This window comes from Tiliqua scincoides, chromosome 2 (genome assembly GCF_035046505.1).
Source record: "Tiliqua scincoides isolate rTilSci1 chromosome 2, rTilSci1.hap2, whole genome shotgun sequence".
NCBI classification, from domain to species: Eukaryota; Metazoa; Chordata; class Lepidosauria; order Squamata; family Scincidae; genus Tiliqua; species Tiliqua scincoides.
In genome coordinates, this window is record NC_089822.1 from 248090590 (window position 1) to 248111113 (window position 20524).

The following is a 20524-nucleotide window of genomic DNA, read 5'->3' on the forward strand; positions in this document are numbered from 1 at the left end:
AAAATAGATCCTTACAGCCCAATCGTGGCTTCACCTTTTCTGTCTGCGATGTGCTCAGCAAGTAGAGGTGTCTTAGCAACTGGTCACTTGCTCCAGGCAGACTGGGTGAGCAGATAAAGAGCCTTGTGGAAGACAAGCCACTGTAGATACTCATCTATAAGTCGACCTCACAGATAAGCCAAGGCCAGGTTTTGAGCCAAAAATCATGGAATTTTCTTTGACCCTTAGATAAGTTGGGGGTTAAACTTAGGGGAGTGTCTAACTATAGTTTTGTCTGGTTTTACCCAAGGCCAGAACCTGAAAAATAACCTACCATTAATCGTTACCTAAGAACTGTACAGTCTCTAATTCAGGAAGGGAGGGAGAAAGTATATGTGGGGGGGGGGGGAGTGTCTGTGTCCCACTTTTTACCATTTTTTTAAATATAGGTGTCATGGGAAGGATAAAGTGGATAGAGATATGCTCTTTACGCTCTCACATAACACCAGAACCAGGGGACATCCACTCAAATTGAGTGTTGGGAGGGTTAGGACAGACAAAAGAAAATATTTCTTTGCTCAGCGTGTGGTTGGTCTGTGGAACTCTTTGCCACAGGATGTGGTGATGGCGTCTGGCCTGGATGCCTTTAAAAGGGGATTGGACAAGTTTCTGGAGGAAAAATCCATTATGGGTTACAAGCCGTGATGTGTAGGTGCAACCTCCTGATTTTAGAAATGAGCTATGTCAGAATGCCAGTGCAAGGGAGGGCACCATGATGAGGTCTCTTGTTATCTGGTGTGCTCCCTGGGGCATTTGGTGGGGCTGCTGTGAGATACAGGAAGCTGGACTAGATGGGTCTATGGCCTGATCCAGTGGGGCTGTTCTTATGTTCTTATGTCCCTCTGAATCATCAACAGATACGTTACTGCTACTACTGCAGATACCCAAATCGTAGATAGTAGCAAACCCTACTTAGATTTCTTCGCTTTGGGCTCCTGACTCACCTCTCTTTCTTTGCAAAAGGCAGCTTTTTCTTCCTGTTGCTTTGGACAGCAGAGGAAACAGACAGAGAAAACATAAGACTCTGCCTCCTGTTAGTGTTCTCATTGTTGCCTCTTCTAGCCATCTTTGAGTCTAGGTTCTTGCTGTTTGCTTTCTTTTCCAAAGCAAAAGGAAGAAAAAGCTACCTTTTGCAAAGCGTTTGTAAACAGAGAGAGGTGAGTCATAAGTGTGATGGGGCGGGGGGGGGGCGGATTTGAGAACTGTGGATAAGTGAAGCTGTGGATATGGGGGCTTCTATACCCATTTGTTTATCAAGAGGCAAAAAGTACAGAGAAGATCTTTATCGTAACACTTTCATTGGTGCTCATTTCCTTCCTTTATGACCTATGAACTGTTGAACGCCATTGATGCCAACCAGTTCTGGCCGTAGTGATGGGGGCAAGGTTTTCACAGAGGCGTCCCACTCCTACACCTAGTCAGTCAAAACTGATTTTGAATTTGTCTTCTAGTGTTGCTGCTAATCATTAATAAAGAAATTTGAAGTGGGGTACCCGTACCAGTAGGAAATTACATTGACCCAGAGGAGCTCAACAAAGGAAGATAAAAAAGCAAAAGAGGAGGTGATTGAAGAAATGGCTGGATCATTTTTTAAATATATAATGCCATTACCATTGTGTGTAGAGGTGTTTGAACACGGAAAATGCGAATTAATGCGATATAATGCAAATTTTGCTCAAAAACCAAAATAAAACAATATTTAAGAACAGCTTGAAATAATGCCTCTTTTACCCATCAAAGAACTGCCTCGTCATCTCAAAGTTCTTTGTTTTTCTCCCAAACTCATTGCAGAGCCTCTCTAAGGCCTCCAAAGTTCTGCGCTGCTGTGCCTGGGCCTTGGGCAGTATCCTGCTGTGGTGTGAACCGGAAGGCCTTCTTACCACCTCTGCGGCACTGCGCCACTATGAGAATGGCAGGGATGGCTGCAGAGTCGACATAACATGGCCAGTGCACCTGATCAGGCAGCCAGCAAGGTGTGACAGAGGCCTCAGCTGCATTACAAAGAGCAATTTGGTCATCTGGCCAGTGTTTTTTGGTGAGCTCTCCATTTGAAAATGTTTCCAGTAAGAAGGAACTGTGCTTATTTTTTTTTTTTAATGTGCATTTTTATGGGAAGCTGAATGTTTTATGTTCTGTGGAGCAATTTTTTTTCTTGCTTTATTGCATGACTCCCTTGTTTTCTTTGACACCCTTTGCAGTGCACTTGTGTGGATTCCGCATTGAAACAGTTGTCGTTTGTATTTTTTTCTGTGCTTTCTCCATGCCACCCCCCTGCTTCCTCCAACCTTTGCAATGCGCTTGTATGAGCTCTGTATTGAAGCAGTATTTTCTCTGCTATTTTGCTTGCCCCCTCCTTTTCCTCCTCGAACACCCTTTTCAATGCACTTGTAATGGATTTGGTATTCAAGCAGCCTGCAAGCCTCCTGTTTTTACATTGCAGGGATCAACGTCAAGTCCATCTTCAACGAACGGAGCAGACCATCCTTCCAAGATGCCAAAGCATCAAGTGACTTGTGAGGACAGAGCTGTAGAATTCAAGAGCGAAGGCTTTGTTGTCTCTGGTGGCATCCTCTTCTGCAAGTACTGCAACTACCGCCTGGACTACAGACGTAAGGATTCCCTGCAAAAGCATTGTCAGTCTGAGAAACACATGACACGCAAATTGGGTGTCAAGACCGAGTCAAGCTTGGCTATGCTGGAGGAGACCTTACAGAACAGCAAGAAAGTCAAAGACTCTAAAGATGAGTTCATTCTGGACACTGTTGAGGCCTTCATAAAGGCCAACATTCCAGTTGAGAAACTGGATCACCCTGCTATACGTGCTTGGTTGAATAAATATGTGCAGGGAAGCGGGGATCTGCCCTCCGCAAACCGGCTCAGGCAGCACTACATTCCTGCAGTTGGGGAGAAGAAGAGGCAAGAGATACAGTCGGAACTTAAGGACAGCGACATCTTCATTTTCTGTGATGAGAGCACAGATAAAAACGGGAGCTGCGTTTTCAACATTCTAATGCGCCGTTCCACATTTGCGCCGGATGCCAAGACACATCTAGCTGCGTCGGTAGTTCTGGATGCGGCGAATGCAGCGAATTACGCAAATGCTGTCCTGGACACCTTGGAAAACTACAGCATTGATAGGCAGCGGGTTGTTGGTATCATCACTAACTCGGCGACGTACATGACGGAGTGCGTGGGGGTGGTGAAGGGCTTGATCGAAGGTGCTCACCATGTGCAGTGTTGGGCGCATAAGGCCAACAGCATTGGCAGCGTCTTTGAGGGAGAGCTGGAGGAGTTGAACACCGCAATTGTTAAGGTGAAAAACGCCTTCCTCAACACCAGGAAGATAAAAAATAAATATGCGCAATTTCTGAGCGAAAAGTATCCGTGGTCGGATCCAGACATGATTTCTTTGTTTCCATCCCCTGTCTGCACCAGGTGGAACTCCTGGTTCAAGTCTGTACGGTACCTTGCTAACCGCATTGCAGATGTCGTGGATTTCTTCAGGTCCCTTGATGATGGCAATGCTGGTGTCAGATTCTTTCACGCAGCCTCTGCTGAAACTATTCAAACCGTGAAGGTGCAGGCTGCTTATGTTTCTGAAATATGTGCCCCTGTGATGGATTTGATAACGTTCCTGGAAGGGTCGTCCTATCCCACAATCCATGTCCTTGCTGGGAAACTGAGTGACATTGAGATAAAACTGAGGCATCTTAGCGAGGGAGTCTTGAATGAGGTGATTATGAGGGAGTGCCAGATGCTTCTCCCCAAAACACAGGTCTCTGTTCAAGCAAACTTAAGAGCTGCAGCGCAGTCAGCGTTGGAGAAATTAGAACAATGTCAGTCCCAGGACCCAGCAAAGGACATTGTTGAAGCTATAGGGGCTCTGTTTGATCCTCGGAATGCACCGAAAAATAGGTCTGCTGCTCAGCTCGTCGCCCTTCAGAGGAACGTACCGTTCCTAAGCAAGGTTCAGGCACAACAGTTCCTTGAGGGCCACACAATATTCTTGAATGCCATTAAGGAACAGCTGAAAGGGGAAGACTGTGTTGAGGTGGATGTTCAAGGTATTCTTAATGGGCTGAAGCTTTCTCACAGAGATTATGCTTGCGCTGCCCTTAGGGCAATTTGGATACCTTGTTCAAATGCTGCCTCCGAGAGATCGTTCTTGAACTACAGCCTGGTTGTCACTGACAAAAGGAGGAGGTTGACAGCTGCGAATGCTGAAACTCTCACTATGGTCTCCTTTGAGTAAGGTACGCTACAAAATTGTGTTAAAGGGATGGCAAAGACAATTATGGTGTTGAAATTTAATGAAAATTTACAAAATGCCATTCTTTTTCCTTTTCCTTTTCCAGATTTGAAGTCTTAGCAGGAGCTCTGGAATACCTGAGGGCTGCATCTGCTATCACTGTATACTGTGGTTCTCAAACTGTGGGTCTGTGGCCCACCAGTGGGTCACAACCCAATTTTTGGTGGTTCATGAAACAGTCAGGGTAGATTAGGCTATGTGCATCAAGGGTTCATTAAGCTGCCCAGTCACCATTATAGCGACAGAGGCTTGAGTGGCTGATAAAGTGAAACTTTTTTAGGTGGGCCCAGATGCTAAAATGTTTGAGAACCACTACATATCAGATATGTTCATATTGAAGATGGGAAAAGTTGATGTAAAGCAGTGTTTCTCAAACTGTGGGTCGGGACCCACCAGATGGGTCATGAGCCAATTTCAGGTGGGTCCCCATTCATTTCAATATTTAATTTTTAATATTTTAGACTTGATGCTACTATGGTATGTGACTGCATTTCGGGAAATGTTACACACCTGTACTTTTAAGAAGCGACTATGTATAATCTTTTAACAGTGATAGTAAATGGAACTGACTCCAAGATCAGTGTGGGCAGGATTGCAGCCTAGGATTCTTAAAAAATTTCCTGCTTGATGATGTCACTTCTGGTCATGACAACACTTCGGGTGGGTCCTGACAGATTCTCATTCTAAAAAGTGGGTCTTGGTGCTAAATGTGTGAGAACCACTGATGTAAAGGAATCATTCTTGGGCTTTTTTCCTTCTGAAAACAGGACTACTGGTAAACTCGCAGAAGATATCTTGAAACAGTTGGATAGTGGTGGACATAAACTTCTTTCGTGGTCAAGGATATGACAACACTGCAACTAAGGCCAGTATTCATGGTGGTGTTCAGGCAAAAATCAAAGAAATTAATCTTAAGTCCTTATTTGTGCCTTGTGTAAATCATTATCTGAACCTTTGTGGAGTTCAGTCTTTTGAAAAAGTTTCTTCATGTATGATGTTTTTGGATGTAACTTTGGAAAGTATTTATTCATTCTTTTCAGTCTCACCTGATTGATGTAAATTGCTGCTGATTTTAATGTAGGTATAGCATTAAAAAGACTTTCCCAGACAAGATAGGCTGCTCATTATGAAGCTGCGCACGCAAGTAAAGACAAATTTTGAAAAGTTAATCTCTACGTTTGAAGTAGTGTTTGAGCCCAAAGAAAGTGGGAGCACAAGAGGTTCAGCTCAGATTTTACTCTCTGATGTATGCAATTTTTCTTTTCTATTTTTTTCTGGTGTGAAGTTTTGGATGAGGTTAAGCCATTTCTACCCAATGTTGCATATACACAACAGGGACCAAATGTGTACACCTGTGGGCCAGGAAAAATAATTTTCACAGGTGACCGTGAAAAGTTTTGGAACATTAAAAAAAAAAAAAAAAAAACTTTGCAAGCACCCTTGTCTAGTTTGTAGAAGAAAATCATTAGCTGGAATACTAACCTGTGGTATGAGATAATCTTCATACCCCCAAATTAAAATTTCACATTTTCCAACTTTCTCTGAACCCAATTTCAGTCTTTTGCTTGACCTGGAAGTCCCTAAATGCACATCTTGCTCTCCAGTTCGGCCTTCTGGGTACCCTGGAATGACTCTAAAGCAGTGGTTCTCAAACGTTGTAGACCGGGACCCACTTTTTAGAATGACAATCTGACTGGGGTCCACCAGAAGTGATGTCATTAACCTGGAAGTGATGTCATGGCCAGAAGTGACATCATCAAGCAGGAAGTACTTTCCTGAGAATGCAGCAAGCACTGAAATTGTAACATTTCACCCTAGATAGGCAGGCTATAAATAATTAAAATAAATTAAAATGAATAATTCTAAATGAAGTAAAACAAATAATTAAATAAAAAGAGATAAGATGGGGAAGCCAACCTTGTTCCACCAAGTGAATTCTCTCTGTAGCCTGCCTGCAATAGCCTCAAACCCATGAGCCCCCACCCCTAAAAAAAAAAAAAGAGTAAGATTTTCAGCCCTACTCAGTGCCCAGTTCAATTTTAGTTATTATGTTTTTTGTTTGGGCTGGATTGGGATTCTGAGCTGCCCTCTAAACAGCATTAAAACCCATTATGAGGAGAGGAAATGAGGCTCCACTGTTTGGGAGGGGGGAGAGGAGTCTCTAAAAGTCAACAAATCTTTCCAATAAAGCAGTGGTTCCCAAAACTTTTTAGCACTCGAACCCACTTTTAAAATTACACACCATCAGGACCCACCTAGCTTTACAAGACTAAAAAGAAAAATCAACAACCCAACCAACTCAAGTCTCTTGTACAGTACTTTTTCCTGTACTATGTTTGGGGGGGAGGGCTGTGAGCTCCATGTTAATTGAATCTGGACCATTCTGGTGAATTTGCATTCCCCTTTATGTGCCTTTATTAGGAGTCAAGGCAGGTTTGCTTACTCATGAGTAAATGCAAACATGTAGCTCATTTTCCATAGGACTAAATATATTTGTCAGCTTGGATAGAGGGTACTTCTTTCTGGAATGTTTTTTTCAGGGCCTGCATTCATTGGATCAGGACTGTTCTGGTGGCATTGGATTCCTCTCGGCCTGCTTTTGGCAATGGGCCAAGGCACGTTCAGCTACTCATGAGTAAATGCACCTATTCAGTTCTGTTTCAGTTTACAGGGTGCTCAATATATTTTCCTTGCTTGCTATCAACCTGTCAGCCCATTAACAATCAGGAGCCACAGTTGAGGAAACACTGACTTTGCACAAAATAAGAGAGGGATTAAGTAAAAACTCAATACAAAGCAATATAAACAAAAAAAGTGACTCTCAGTATAAGTAATGCCTGGCTTCCAGCATTCAAATATACTAGAACAGTGATTCTCAAACTTTCAGCACCGAGAACAGCTTTTTAGAATGAGAATCTGTCAAGATTCACTAGAAGTGATGTCATGACCGGAAGTAACATCATCAAGCAGGAAAATGTTTAACATCCTAGCCACACTTACCCAGGAGTAAGCCCCATTTACTATCATTGTTAAAAGCATAAGAACATACGAACAGCCCCGCTGGATCAGGCCATAGGCCCATCTAGTCCTGCTTCCTGTATCTCACAGCGGCCCACCAAATGCCCCAGGAAGCACACCCCTGTCTCCAGGTCATTTATGAAGAGGTTGAAGAGCACCGGTCCCAGGACAGATCCTTGGGGCACACCGCTTTTCACCTCTCTCCAGTGTGAAAATTGCCCATTGACATCCACTCTCTGTTTCCTGGTCTTCAACCAGGTCTCAATCCAGGAGAGGAACTGCCCTCTAGTTTCCTGACTGAGGAGTTTTTTCAGTAGCCTTTGGTGAGGGACCATGTTGAATGCCTTCTGAAAGTCCAGATATATAATGTCCACGGGTTCTCCCGCATCCACATGCCTGTTGACCTTTTCAAAGAATTCTATAAGGTTCGTGAGGCAAGACTTAACCCTTACAGAAGCCATGCTGATTCTCCCTCAGCAAGGCCTGTTCGTCTATGTGTTTTGAGATCCTATCTTTGATGAGGCATTCCACCATCTTACCTGGTATAGATGTTAGGCTGACCGGCCTATAGTTTCCCGGGTCCCCCCTCTTTCCCTTTTTAAAGATAGGCCAGTTAAGCCAGCAGCCAGCTGACAGAAATGTGTTTTAATCTGTGGCTTAAAGACTTGAGCAACATGTTAAATTATGTTTTAAAAATTACTTGTGTCATGACATCCACTCCCTGTTCTTGCCTATCCCCGGCCATTTTGGGGCTGTTTGCTGCATATGCAGTGGCCATTTTTGAAGCCATCAGCAGTTTTTCAACATCCATACCCAGCTTTGCACTTTCCAGCTTCCGAGATGGCTGTGGCCTGCTTTTTGTGACCCACAGCAAAATCAGGTCATGGTGGGTCCTGACCCACAGTTTGAGAAATGCTGCTCTAAAGCTTTCGAGGAATAGTCCTTGAACTCCATTTCTAGGGAGGTTCTAGCAAATGTCCACACGCACATACTATATGTAAGGTCTCTAATAGCCTCAGGAGCAGAGGACCCTGATTATTAAATAATTAATAATCATTAATAAATATTATTTCTTTCTAGATCTTTCTTTCCTTTTTTTGTCCAGTGCAGTGTTTCTCAAACTGGGTTATGAGCCAATTTCAGGTGGGTCCCCATTCATTTCAAGGTGTATTTAATTTATACTATATTAAGACTTGATACTACCATGGTATGTGATTGCATTTAGGAAAATGTTAGAGATCTGTACTTTTAACAAGCTACTATGTACAGTATATGCTTTTAACAATGATAATCAATGGGACTTACTCCCAGGTAAGGGTGGATAGGATTGCAGCTTTTGGGGTGCTTGGGGAATTTTTTTTAAAAGAGATCAGCACCTGCTTGAGAGGGTAAGAAGGCCTCTTCTTTATTTTAAATGCTATATTTATTGTAAACTTTTAATTGGTTTGATTTTGTCATATGGGGGGGTGTTGATTTTTCTCCTACTTGATGATGTCACTTCCAGCCATGACATCACTTCCTGGTTGATGCATATCAATTCTTGACATTTTCATTCTTAAAAGTTGATCCTGGTGCTAAAACTTTGGGTGTACAGTGAACCCCAAACTTCAAAATTATACCTTGAAGATCAGCATGCAGAAATGGTGAAGGTCATTAACTGTGCAACAATAAAAGATATAGAAATGGATATTTCCATAGGAAAAAAAATCAAATTTTGAAGAAACCAGGAGAACTAAAAAAAGATGCTGGTCTTACATTGCCCTTTTGATTTCATCTGGCAGCGTTTGAAAGCCTTGATCGTTTTCATTAAGAACTGGACATTTGTTCTAAAGCAATGGATCAAATAACATCTACATTCACTATCATTCAGTCATTTTCTCCTATTTTTATAGAAGACGAAAAACTTTGGCAGTTTTTGTCAAATTAAAATCTATGATGACTTTTCTGGTGAAGATATTTTAATATAAGTTTTTTCGAGTGTGAAGAGACATTTCAAAGCCTCCAGAACTGATCCTGAAGAAACAAAGACATGGATGGTATTGCAATTTCTGGCATTTATGTGAAATGGGATTGTGATGAATCTCATCCTCATGTTTAAGACTTTTCTTAACTACTTGTGTATCTGTTGCTTCAAAAAGGAACCTTTCGAAATTAAAGTTAATAAAAAGCTGAGGCTCAAAAACAATCTGTAATGTTACTCATTACTGTAAGAAACCAATATGTAGGTATTAGGTGTCCCCCCCCCTTTTTAAGAAAAATTAGATGTCATTAAAAGTATTACTAATTCATTACTTTTTTTCTTTTTTGTAGTGTAAATTTTTTTTTATTTTTTTTACTGGCATGGTATATTAGGGGTGGCCAAACTGCAGCTCACAAATCACATGTAGCTCTTTGATATATAATGTTCGGCTCTCAGAAATATGCTGGCTGAGCTCCTTTTTGGCATCATGGTTAAGCCATATCTGTTTAACGCTGCATGTATGCAACAGGAATCAAATGTGTACACCTGTGGGCTGGGCAGAAATGGGTTAATGCAAAACACGAATTTTCAAGTTTTATAGTTATTTACCAGATGTGAACTGAGTCTACGGGATGAAAAGGCAAGTTTAATATTCAGGGTGAGTAAAGTTGCTTAAATATTGTGGCTCTAGAACATCTTTTGTGGCTTTCAGATTTCTGAAGTTTATCTTGTGTGGCTCTTACGTTTAAGCAAGTCTGTTTAAGCTATAGATATATAGATATATATAGATATATATAGATATATATGAGTATGTGTGTGTTTAAGCTATATATATAAAATCAGGTGTGGTCAGACTTGTGTGTGTGTATATATATATAGTGTGTATGTGTTTAAGCTATATATACAAAATCAGGGGTGGTCAGACTTGTGTGTGTGTGTGTGTGTGTATATATTGTGTGTGTGTGTGTGTGTGTGTGTGTGTGTGTGCAAAATTGGGGTGGTCAGACGTGTGTGTGTGTGTGTGTGTGTGTGTTTAAGCTATATATATAAAATCAGGGGTGGTCAGACTTGCTTAAACATGAGCCAGTCATGCCTTCAGGCCTGACTTCTCCATGGAAGTCCTGCAGCTCTGTGCCATGGCAGTAGCAGGATGACACAGCACCTGGCTGAGATACTGGGCTATCAAGGTGGGCTCACAAGCAAAGCTTGCAGGAGTTCCCTTCCTGGGGGTGGGGACTCTTTGGAGATACACTAGACCCCTTTCTTGTGGAGAGAACCCTTTCATAAGGAACATACTGTTTCTTTTGGGATCCCAGAGAAGGAACCTCCTGCATCAGCCACAGAGCATTCAAACCCAGGTGGCAGCCCTCCCAAGCCCAGCTACATGCCCTTCACGCACCTCATACACCCCTGCCTCAAAATCTGTCGCCTCTCGAGGAACCAAGCAGCAGAAATCTTCTGACCCATGGGATGAGAGTGTAGTGTGTATTACATCTTGTGGGGCTGGTGTTACAAGTTGGTAAGGGGCCCTGAAAAATGATGCTTGGGCTTTGCCCAGGCCAGTTACCAGGGCAAGGGGACATAATAATAACAACAACAACAACAACAGGTATTTATGTATATACCGCCTTTCTTGGTCTTTATTCAAGACTTTGTTCAAGGCGGTTTACATAGGCAGACTTTATTTAAATCCCTTATTGAATAGGGATTTTTACAATTTGAAAGAAGGTTCTTTCTTTCAAGAACCACAACATTCAGGTGTTTCTTTCTTGATCTGGTCGCACATTCTGGCCTCCATCCTCCCACGCTCAGAGCAGATGGAATAGCTCGGCTTCAGCTTGTCAGCTGCTTCAAGGTCGCACGGGGCCGGTGGTCTCGAACCGGCGACCTTGTGGATGTTATCTTCAGGCAGACGGAGGCTCTACTCTAGACCAGATCTCCTGCATGTGAACAAACTCCCACACCTCCCTGGCAGGTATTAATGCACTATTAGGTTAGGACGCTGCTAAGATGAGAAACGGGAAGCTGGAGTTGTGTGTTGTATATTAAAGTTTATTGAATTACCGTGTAAGAACTTTTGCTCTGTAATAAAAGTCATCTGGGATCTAAACTGATTATTTACAGACAAAACTCATTTCATGATAAAATTCCTACTTTGCTCAGAACAGTATCTACAATAACATTATTATACTATGGAACAACAACAAACCCCCCCAGCCTGGTTTGTCCATCAAGCTTTCCAGATTAATCATTAATTCTCCAATCAGTTGAGAAAGCACATTTGGAGAGCTGGATCAAAATGTAAAAAAGCCAGGATAAGGACCAGGATGCAAGAAAGCAGAGATGAAACAAAGGTATATAAAATTATCCAAAGGGCTGAATGGCCAGCCCTTCTCAAAAGCCCACCACCAGCAGTTTCTGCAGCATGTACCCTTCCCCATTTTAGAAGTTTCTGCCCTGTAGGGTACAGGGGGAATCTATGGCAAAACATTACCTGAAAAGCTACTCTTTTTACAGCTACAGCCTCTTAAAAGTGCCAGCTGACCAGGAAAGCAAGCCCAGTGTGCCCTTGTGCCTTGAACAGCTGTCTGATCTGCAGAAATCTGGAGGCACACTTTTCACGGCATGCAGATAAGCCTAATTCCCATCCAATACGTGCAAATCAGACCAGCTGTGAAAGGCACAATTTCAAGCACCATGAAAAAAATTGATAACCCTGCCTCCCATCTTAGGTACCACTGCACAGCTTTTTAGAATAAACCGGTCTCAGATGTTGCCCCTTGGCTAAGAAGCCGCAGCAGCCTCACTTTTTAAAAGAGGGTGTTCTCTGGGCAAGCCTAGCTGGGTATGTTCCACTTTCTGTTGCCAGTTGCTGTTGCAATGGGGAATTTTCAAACTCCTGCTTTCTGTCCATTGTCACTGGGACAGGAGTGAGGGTGGGAGACAAGCTTCTTGACTCCAGCACCAAGACAGCTGCTTGCCAGGGATCCTTCCAACAGATGGTCATGCTAACCATTTGCCACAATCCTGAAGACTGGCAGAAGAGACCTGGCTGCCCCAGCAGCACAATTATTATCTCACTTTGCACAAGGTGAGAGGCAGAGAGGGAGGGGGGAATTTTTGGCTCACACCCCCTGCCGCTTCCAGATGAGGGCAGCCACTTTCAGTACCGTGTCCAAAGGTCTCTAAAATCCTTGCACTTGCACTGCCAACTTCAGCTCTTGGGAACTGCAAAGCCAAACTCAAAGCCATGGCAAGAAGGGGGGAGGAGGTGCTGAAGCACTGTGGTAGAGGACCTGCTTTGCATGTGGGAGGTTTTGTGTTCAATCCCAGCCCTCTCCAAAGAGGACTGGGAAAGACCCCTTTGTGAAACCCTGGAGAGCTGCTGCTGCCAGTCAGTGCAGACAATACCAGCCTAGATGGACCAAGGGTCTGACTCTATAAGGCAGCTTCATACGTCCAGAATAAACTAGAAGTTAGCTGCAGTTTTCATCTAGCTAAATAGGGACACAGATGTGACTTCTTGCTTCTTTAAACCAGGGCTTAATCTTAGAATCTGTTCTCAGTCCCACATCGGGAGAATTAATAATCAGGAGGCTTACTGAGCATGTATAGAGTGTCCTTCTTTTAGCTCTCATGCCTGCAATAGGGAGAAGAAATTCAGGATTAAAAAATATGGCTTCCAGGCAGGCTTGAACTCTGGCACTCGTCATTTGAGGTATTAAGCAGTGGTTTGAAAGGACGGCAGGAAGAGCTCTAAAAAGGCAGACACTTGTGTTATGTTGCTTTCGGAGGGCAAGAGACACAACACAAAAGACAGTGATCTAATACAGTTGTAGGCATAGCTAATCTATGCTGACGGTTGGATTAGACTTTTGGTTAGGGCACTCTTAAGAATAGTCAGTATTTATATTCATATAGCCCTTTTCCTAAGTGTGTCACACACATAATCTTAGCAATCCTTACAACCACGTCAGGCAAACCAGTGTTCGTATCATCACCCCCATGTTATAAGTAAGTGGGAAGCTGAGGCCGAGAGAGACTGACTGGCTTAAGGCACCCACTGAGTTCAAGGCCGGTGAGCTGATGGTACAGGCTCTTCACTGTAATGCTACGCCGCCATCCCTCAGCATGCACCAGAGTCAATACCCTGGGGCTAAATGAGGCATAATATGGGGACATCTGCAAATAGGATTTCCTGCCATTTTGTTTTTAATTGAGGAGCACTCATGGAATAGGAAGGACTATTCACAACCACAGCAGTGGAGGAGACTGTGGTTGTTTGCTTTAAACCCCCCACCCCCCGCCATGCTGGACTGGTTGGCAACCTTCAGTCTCGAAAGACTATGGTATAAGCCTACAGCACCCGGTATTCCCAGGCAGTCTCCCATCCAAGTACTAACCAGGCCTGACCCTGCTTAGCTTCCAAGATCAGACGAGATTGGGCATGTGCAGGGTAACAGTTGCTGCTGCTTTTAAAGAAAACGTGTATCCGTGTGTTCACATTTACACACACACCCCAGATCTGCTGGGTCACCTCTAGTTTGGTCCGTTAGGAAAATGCAGGCTCTGAGTTCCACAAAGCTCTTCCTAAGGCCCACTGTAGAATTCGGTTGATCTCAAAGGTTCTCCTACACTTACCCCAACAGAGAGTGATTAAATAAAAGCCTATCATCACATCTGTTTTGTTGCCTGGGTATGCGGTGGTGAGAAAGCCTCACCTGTTGATTCTTTGACTGTTGGGCAGCTGTTAAGGACATGGAAACACTGCCCAGAAGATGAGAATTCTATCGGGATTGATTACATTACGTGTATCACCATTACATGTACTTGGGAGTAAGTGCCACAATGCAGCTGATTGGAGATCAGAGCTGCTTTTGGTAGGCATCGTCTGTGACACAAAAGCCTACAGGACAAGAAACAAAGGGAAAAGAACAGAAACGAGTACTGAGAATGACATCGCTCAGCCAGGAGCAACCCCCCCCCCACACACAAATGGGATGGGGTGCTTCAGCAGTGCTTCCACTGATAATCTTGAGTTCTATTTTCACAGAGCTCAAACGTAGAGGTGCCAACTGACCAGGAAAAAAACACACACACCCATAGCTTGTTCTGTGCCTCTAACAGCAATTGCCACCTGCGAATGCCTGCAGATTATGATGCTGAAAAAGGCACAGGAGCAGCAGCTAGTAAAAGGATGGCAACCCCAGCTGCAAACAGAGGAACTCAAGAGCTGCCACTGGGGAACCTGGAAAATGTCAGAGAGGAGCAACCAGTTGGTTTTGTAAAAAATCTGGTTTGTCTCTGGCAGAGCTAGGAAAGCCCCCATGGGGGACAGCATGGAGTGGTGGTGTGGGAGGAAGCAGCTCCATGAACAAGGGTGGTTATCCCAAGAGAAGTGCTGGCACAAGGGGAAAAAAACTCTTAAATACTTTCCTCATTTCCACAGTGTGATCTGCAGGTCCAGCACAGAGCAGTGGCAATGGGGATTGGGAGGCAGCTGGGAGAAAAGAGGGACTTCTTTTGTGCTTTCTGGGAAGCAGGACGGATCTGTGCTGGAAGAAGCAGCTGTAGGAATGTATGTCCAAGGGTCATGAGGAGCACCTGAACTGGGCATCAGTGAGGAGGATGGTCGGCATGGAATGCGGACAGGGTGGCTCCAGCCGCTGGTACCAGGGTCTTCACCACCACCACCGCCACCACCCCACCCACAGTGAGTGCCGGCATTTTCAAGGTGCATGCTGGTTCTTCCTTCCTTTGTGCTTGTTCTGGCCTGCTCCGATGCCCGTGGAGTGAAGAAAGTGCCACTGGGTGCTCAAGGGGCACCCACGGGTAAGAGGAAGGGCAAGGGACTCTCCACTTGCTCAGGTAGTAAGATGCTCTTTCTTGGGGTCCAAGAGAGTCCAGGGGAAGCTCACAGGGATTCAGGTCCTTGCCGGAGCTGCTGTTCTCAGTGGCTTCAGGATGTGGGGAGGGGAGGCAAAGATCCAGCGTGTCCCACAGCTACACTCATCTCCAGCCCCTTGGCACATTCATGCCACCTGGCCTGCTGGCCCTGTGGCTTGGTTCATCTGAGAAGCCCAGTTTCTGTTTAGGGAGATTCTCCCCTAGAGTTCTTCATCATCATCATCATCATTTTTTTTTAAAAGTCTGTTAAAAAAATCCTCTGGCGTGCTCGGCCCTTTGCGCTTGGCATTTCCTGCTCTGCTGCCACTTCCACCTCTGTGTGGAGTGTTTGGGTCTGACCGCAGCAGGTGCTGTTCACCACCTCTCTGGCTGACTGACCCCCCCCCCCCCCCCGCACATCACAAGTCTGTAACTTTGTTCTCCACAGCGGCAGCAATCTGCTGCAGGCGGTAACCCAGCTGCATCTTCTGTGCAGTTGCATCCTCCTCCAAGGCGGTGATGATCTGCAGGGACACACAGAGCTGTGAGCCAGTGATTGCTTTTGTCATCAAGGTTGAGTTTTTGAAGTGGGAGCGATCTGCTCCCCCCCCCCATCTCGGCCTCAAAATGGCTGAATTTCGTACTGCAGCAGGCCAAAATCTTTGGGCATAGAACTTCCCTGGACATTAAGTTCTCTGGGTGGACCGACATTAAGTTCACTGGGTGGGCCACTGCTAAGGGGGCCTTCCTTTCTCAAGGTATAAATCAGGAGCAGGGCCTACTTGATAGTGACACCTTAATTATGGAACACAGTCCTCCACTTTAAAATGCTTTCAGATTACTTCCCCCCCCCCATTCTTACATTGGTCTCCCATCCAGGGGGGTGTTCAAAGCCATGTCTGCTCAGTTTCTGCAGTGTTGTAGCATCTGGTGTTCCCAGGTCAATTACCTGGCCCCAGAATAACCCTATTAAAATCTTCCAGAATAAACTCAGCCAAAAGCACCTGGTTGGCCACTGTGGACTAGACAGTGCTTTTCAGATCCAGCTAGGCTCTTATGCTCTGCATACCCTTGAACTTACCTGGTCATAGTACTTGTTGATGTACTTGTAGAGTTCATGCAGAGCCACCAAGGAATTGAGTTCACCTGAGTAATTCTGTAACCGAGAAAGAGAACTCGTATTAGTGCCCAAGGCAGCCAAAGCTTCTCCACATGTCCACTAAGCCTCCCTGCACAGCACGTTGTGTTGCAAGCCAGGCAGACCACATGGTGAAGTCATCCAAGAGTGGACCTGAACTGTATCCATCGATGGAATCCACCTGCTGATTTTGCTATCTGAAGGGAGCCTCCTTCTTCTTGCCTTAGCCAAGTTGGCACAGGCAAGCTGCAGGGCTTGTACTCCAGGAAGGGGAAGGGGTGGGAATGATCTCAAGATGGCATGTTGTAGTTCAGTAACAAAGGCAAGAATGGCAGACGACAACTGGTGCTGATGTGTCTCTTGGCTGCCTGCAGACTATGCACTGCATGACCTGATCAGCAATCAAAAGATTGAAAAGGAAGGCCAGGAATGGAGCCAATGAGCTGCTTACCCGTGATAGTTCAGCCAGGGCAGAATTCATCTCCTGGTCGCTGGCAGAGATGGTTTGGCGGATATCGGCATAGTACCTGCAGGGTGGAAGTAGCTGGCTGTAATGTCTCCACTCAGTCTTTCTGCATCCCCAGCCCAGCCCCTGATCCTCTTTCTTACCTTTCCACCATTTGCTTATAGCGTGGAATGTCACGGGCATAGAGCAGCTTGTTAATTGGAGAGTCCTGGAAGGGCCACAGAGGGAACAAGGTATTAGTTACAGGACCGAGAAATTTTTTAGTTGTACTAATAATTACTGGGGAAGGACTGCAGCTCATTGGGAGAGCACTTGCTTTGCATACAGAAAGTCCCAGGTTCCGTCTCCCCACAGGATCAACAAAGACCCCCCCTCCACAGTGTAGCATTTTCAAGAGAGCAATTTAGGGTTGGTGAATGACAGCAGAGGGTTAGGGCCAAATCCCATCCAGTTTTCCACTGCCAGTGCAGCTGTCCCAATGGGGCGTGCGCTGCATCCTGTGGTGGGGAGGCAGTCACAGAGGCCTCCTCAAGATACGGGAACATTAATTCCCTTACCTCAGGGCTGCATTATGGCTGCACCAGTGCTGGAAAGCTAAACAGGATTGGGTCCTTAACCCCAGTCCATAGTTCTCCAAATCCTGTTTTCCCACCCCACAGATGCTTTTTGAACAAGAAAAAGGTATTTGGAGTCCCAATCATAGAACTCCCAGTTCATAGCTAGTTTGGCTCTCAGTAGCAAAGTACTGGCAACAGCACAGGCACAGCATACAGGAGAGGGACAAACACTGTAGAATGCACACAGTGACTGACAATCCCTAACTGTATGTGCACTGCAAGGTGAAAACGGTGTGGGCAACCCCTCTGACTCCAAAGAGCAAGGGACAGACAGCCAAGAGCTCTTTGTCTCTCATTACTATAAAAAAAAGGTTCACAAAATAGCACTGGCAGGTCAGGGGTGGGACTTGTGTTCCTTCACATCACAGGTACTATCCAATAGGTACTCACTATATGTGCGCAACTGCGGACCCAATACAAACCTGCACTTGGGCTGACTCAAGTCTCTTGCGCCGGCCCATGTGTGTCGCAAAAGTGCCATAAAGCACGTTTGCATCACTCAAAGGGGAGATAGGCCAGCACACAGACATTCGCTGGCCTCCCCAAGCTGCCGTGGGCTCCGGGGCGAAGGGGAGTTGTCCTGAGGTCCAACTCAGCTGACGTAGGGGTTGGGGTGTGTGGAGAGGGCAGGGAGGAGGCGGGAAGGAGATGTTTCATGGGAGGGGGAGGGCGGTTGGCAGGTGAGACCATGGGTGGGCAGGTGGGGAGCAGGAGGCCATAAAGCACTTTTGTGCCACTCACAGGGGTGATAGGCCAGCATGCGGATATGCTCCGGCCTCCCCGTGCTGCTGCAGGCTCTGCGCTGAAGGTGAGTTGCGTTGGTCCAGCTCAGCCAATGCAGGGGTTTGGAGGCGTGGAGAGGGCAGGGAGGAGGCGAGAGGGAGGCTTTGGGGCAGAGGGAGGGCGGGTGGCTGGCGGTACTGTGGGTGAGCAGGTGGGGAGCAGGAGGCGGGGCCAGGACCCAGCAGTAAGCCAATCCAGACCCCGTTCCCAGGCGGCTCAGGGCAGTCCTGGGCTGTTTGGATTTGTGCCACCTCATCAGGTGGGGCAGATCCAAGTAGACCCACTGGGGCTGCTGCAGCGTGATACGGGGTAAGGGGAAACGTTTACCCTTGCCCCAGGCTGGCCTGCAGCTGGCTGGCCTGCCTGTTTCCAGCACAAATTAGGATTGCACTCTGCATTTCACAAGACAATAGCCTTTTCCTGGAAAGAAAATACTGTGCTTTGTGGATGCACTATTATCCACAACAGGTGTGGCCTTGTGAAAGATGTCTGAATCCTCTGCAACTATTGGAACAACTGCAGCATGTCTATTGCACCAGAAAATGAGTGACTGAAAACAACAGGTTTCAGATTTTCCCACACAGAACACAAACTAGTGGCATCCCCCCCCCAATGCTTTCCAGGCTCACCCGACCCAACTTGTGGTCAGCAATAGTGCAGGAGTCCATGAAAGTCTGAGCAATGACCAGGAGCACAGCGTCCACATTATCTGATGTCTGGACGTCAAATACAAACTGGGGGTTCTTGATGATATTTATCCAGAACCTCAAGGGCAAGCTGCAAAAGAAAGAGGAAAAGCTCAATGAATGGCACGTTCCAAAAGTCCTACATGTGAGGTGCTTTTATGTCAGGAATCAAATCAGCGTAGTCCAGCCAGGTTTGAACCCCTGCTTAGCTATCCACTAAACCTGCACTCAAATGGTTTGGGCAAGTTATTTTCCTCTGAGCCTCAATTACTCAACCTGTAAAATGGGGACATTTATTTCAGAAATGTCTTGTGTTGCATTTTTGAGGCCCAAGACATAACAGATGCAAAAATAGATTAAGTACAACAGTGCCTTACCCAACAGAGTTACTGAGACAATGTGGACTTTAAAACACACACACACACACACACACAAGGCAGCAGCAATGAGTGTGGGCAAAATTCTGCCAATGTATTGGCTTTTGCTGTCATGTTCGCCATTGCCCACACAGTGCTTGTAGCAGCTAATGACCCAGGATTCACATCATGGGATTTAAGAACATTAAGAAGAGCCCCACTAGATCAGGTCAAAGGCCCATCTAGTCCAGATGCATCAGAGAGCACACAAGACCTGCATCCTGATGCTACTCCCTTGCACCTGACATCCTGAAGTAGCCTACTTCTAGAACCAGAAGGTTGCACATACCCATCAAGACTTGTAACCTGTGATTGAGGTTTCCTCCAGAAATCCATCCAATCCACCTTAAAGGCATCCAGGCCATATGCTGCTTTCTGAAAGCATTAGGCAGCAGTTTTGGTCGTTTACCTGTTTGTCTTCCAGATATGGATGGTCTCTGGGTCCGAGATCCCATAATGTAGTGCTTGCTCATCCAACAAGTCAAAGAAGTACTTCACAGCCAAGGGGACGGGGCGGCTGGTGCTGAGAATCACTTGGAACAGATCATCCACAAACTTCTGCAGAGTCCCCTGCAGGCAAATCCAAGCAGGAGTCAGCATCATTCAGTTTGGGGCAAAGAGAATTAGAAAAGACTAATTGACAACAACCTTCCAGCACACAGCCAGCTGTAGCCCAAGAGCAGAATCATATAAAGTTCTATGATGGTTTGGGCATTTTTTTTCTTTTTTTTAAACACAGAATGCAGCTCTGGGGGGCTACAGTCTGAAGTGGGAAACTGGTGAAGAAGAAGAGGCAGGAGGTCTGGTCTAGAGCAGGGGTGTCCAAACCCCGGCCCGGGGGCCACTTGTGGCCCTCGGGGGCTCTCAATCCGACCCTCGGGGAGCCCCCAGTCCCCAATGAACCTCTGGCCCTCCAGAGACTTGCTGGAGACCGTGATGGCCCGAAGCAGCTGTTCTCAGTACGAGGACAACTGTTCAACCTCTCACCTGAGCTGTGGGACAAGGGCTCTCTCCACTACTTGCTGTTTCACACAACAAAGGAAAGGCTGGTCTTGCTTTGTGCAAGGCCTTTCATAGGCCCTGAGCTACTACAAGACCTTCATTCATTCGTAGAGGTTCCATCTCTAATAAGTTCATTTATGTAAATTTATTCAGGTTTTCAATGTAAATTAATTCTTTTTTTTTTCCTGGCCCCCAACACAGTGT

General features: G+C 45.6%; 1 protein-coding gene and 1 pseudogene across 1 annotated transcript; one reads left to right on the forward strand and one right to left on the reverse strand.

Annotated features, from left to right (window-relative positions):
* The first annotated feature begins 1908 nt into the window (after positions 1 to 1908).
* Positions 1909 to 5884, forward strand: LOC136641450 (uncharacterized). Its single transcript, XM_066617246.1, has 4 exons — positions 1909 to 2074; positions 2480 to 4292; positions 4395 to 4766; positions 5116 to 5884. The coding sequence occupies exon 2, from the start codon at positions 2531 to 2533 to the stop codon at positions 4289 to 4291; it is 1761 nt and encodes a 586-aa protein (XP_066473343.1). The 5' UTR covers positions 1909 to 2074; positions 2480 to 2530; the 3' UTR covers position 4292; positions 4395 to 4766; positions 5116 to 5884.
* A 7796-nt stretch (positions 5885 to 13680) lies between these two features.
* On the reverse strand, positions 13681 to 13800 carry LOC136643536 (5S ribosomal RNA; annotated as a pseudogene).
* Positions 13801 to 20524: the final 6724 nt, after the last annotated feature.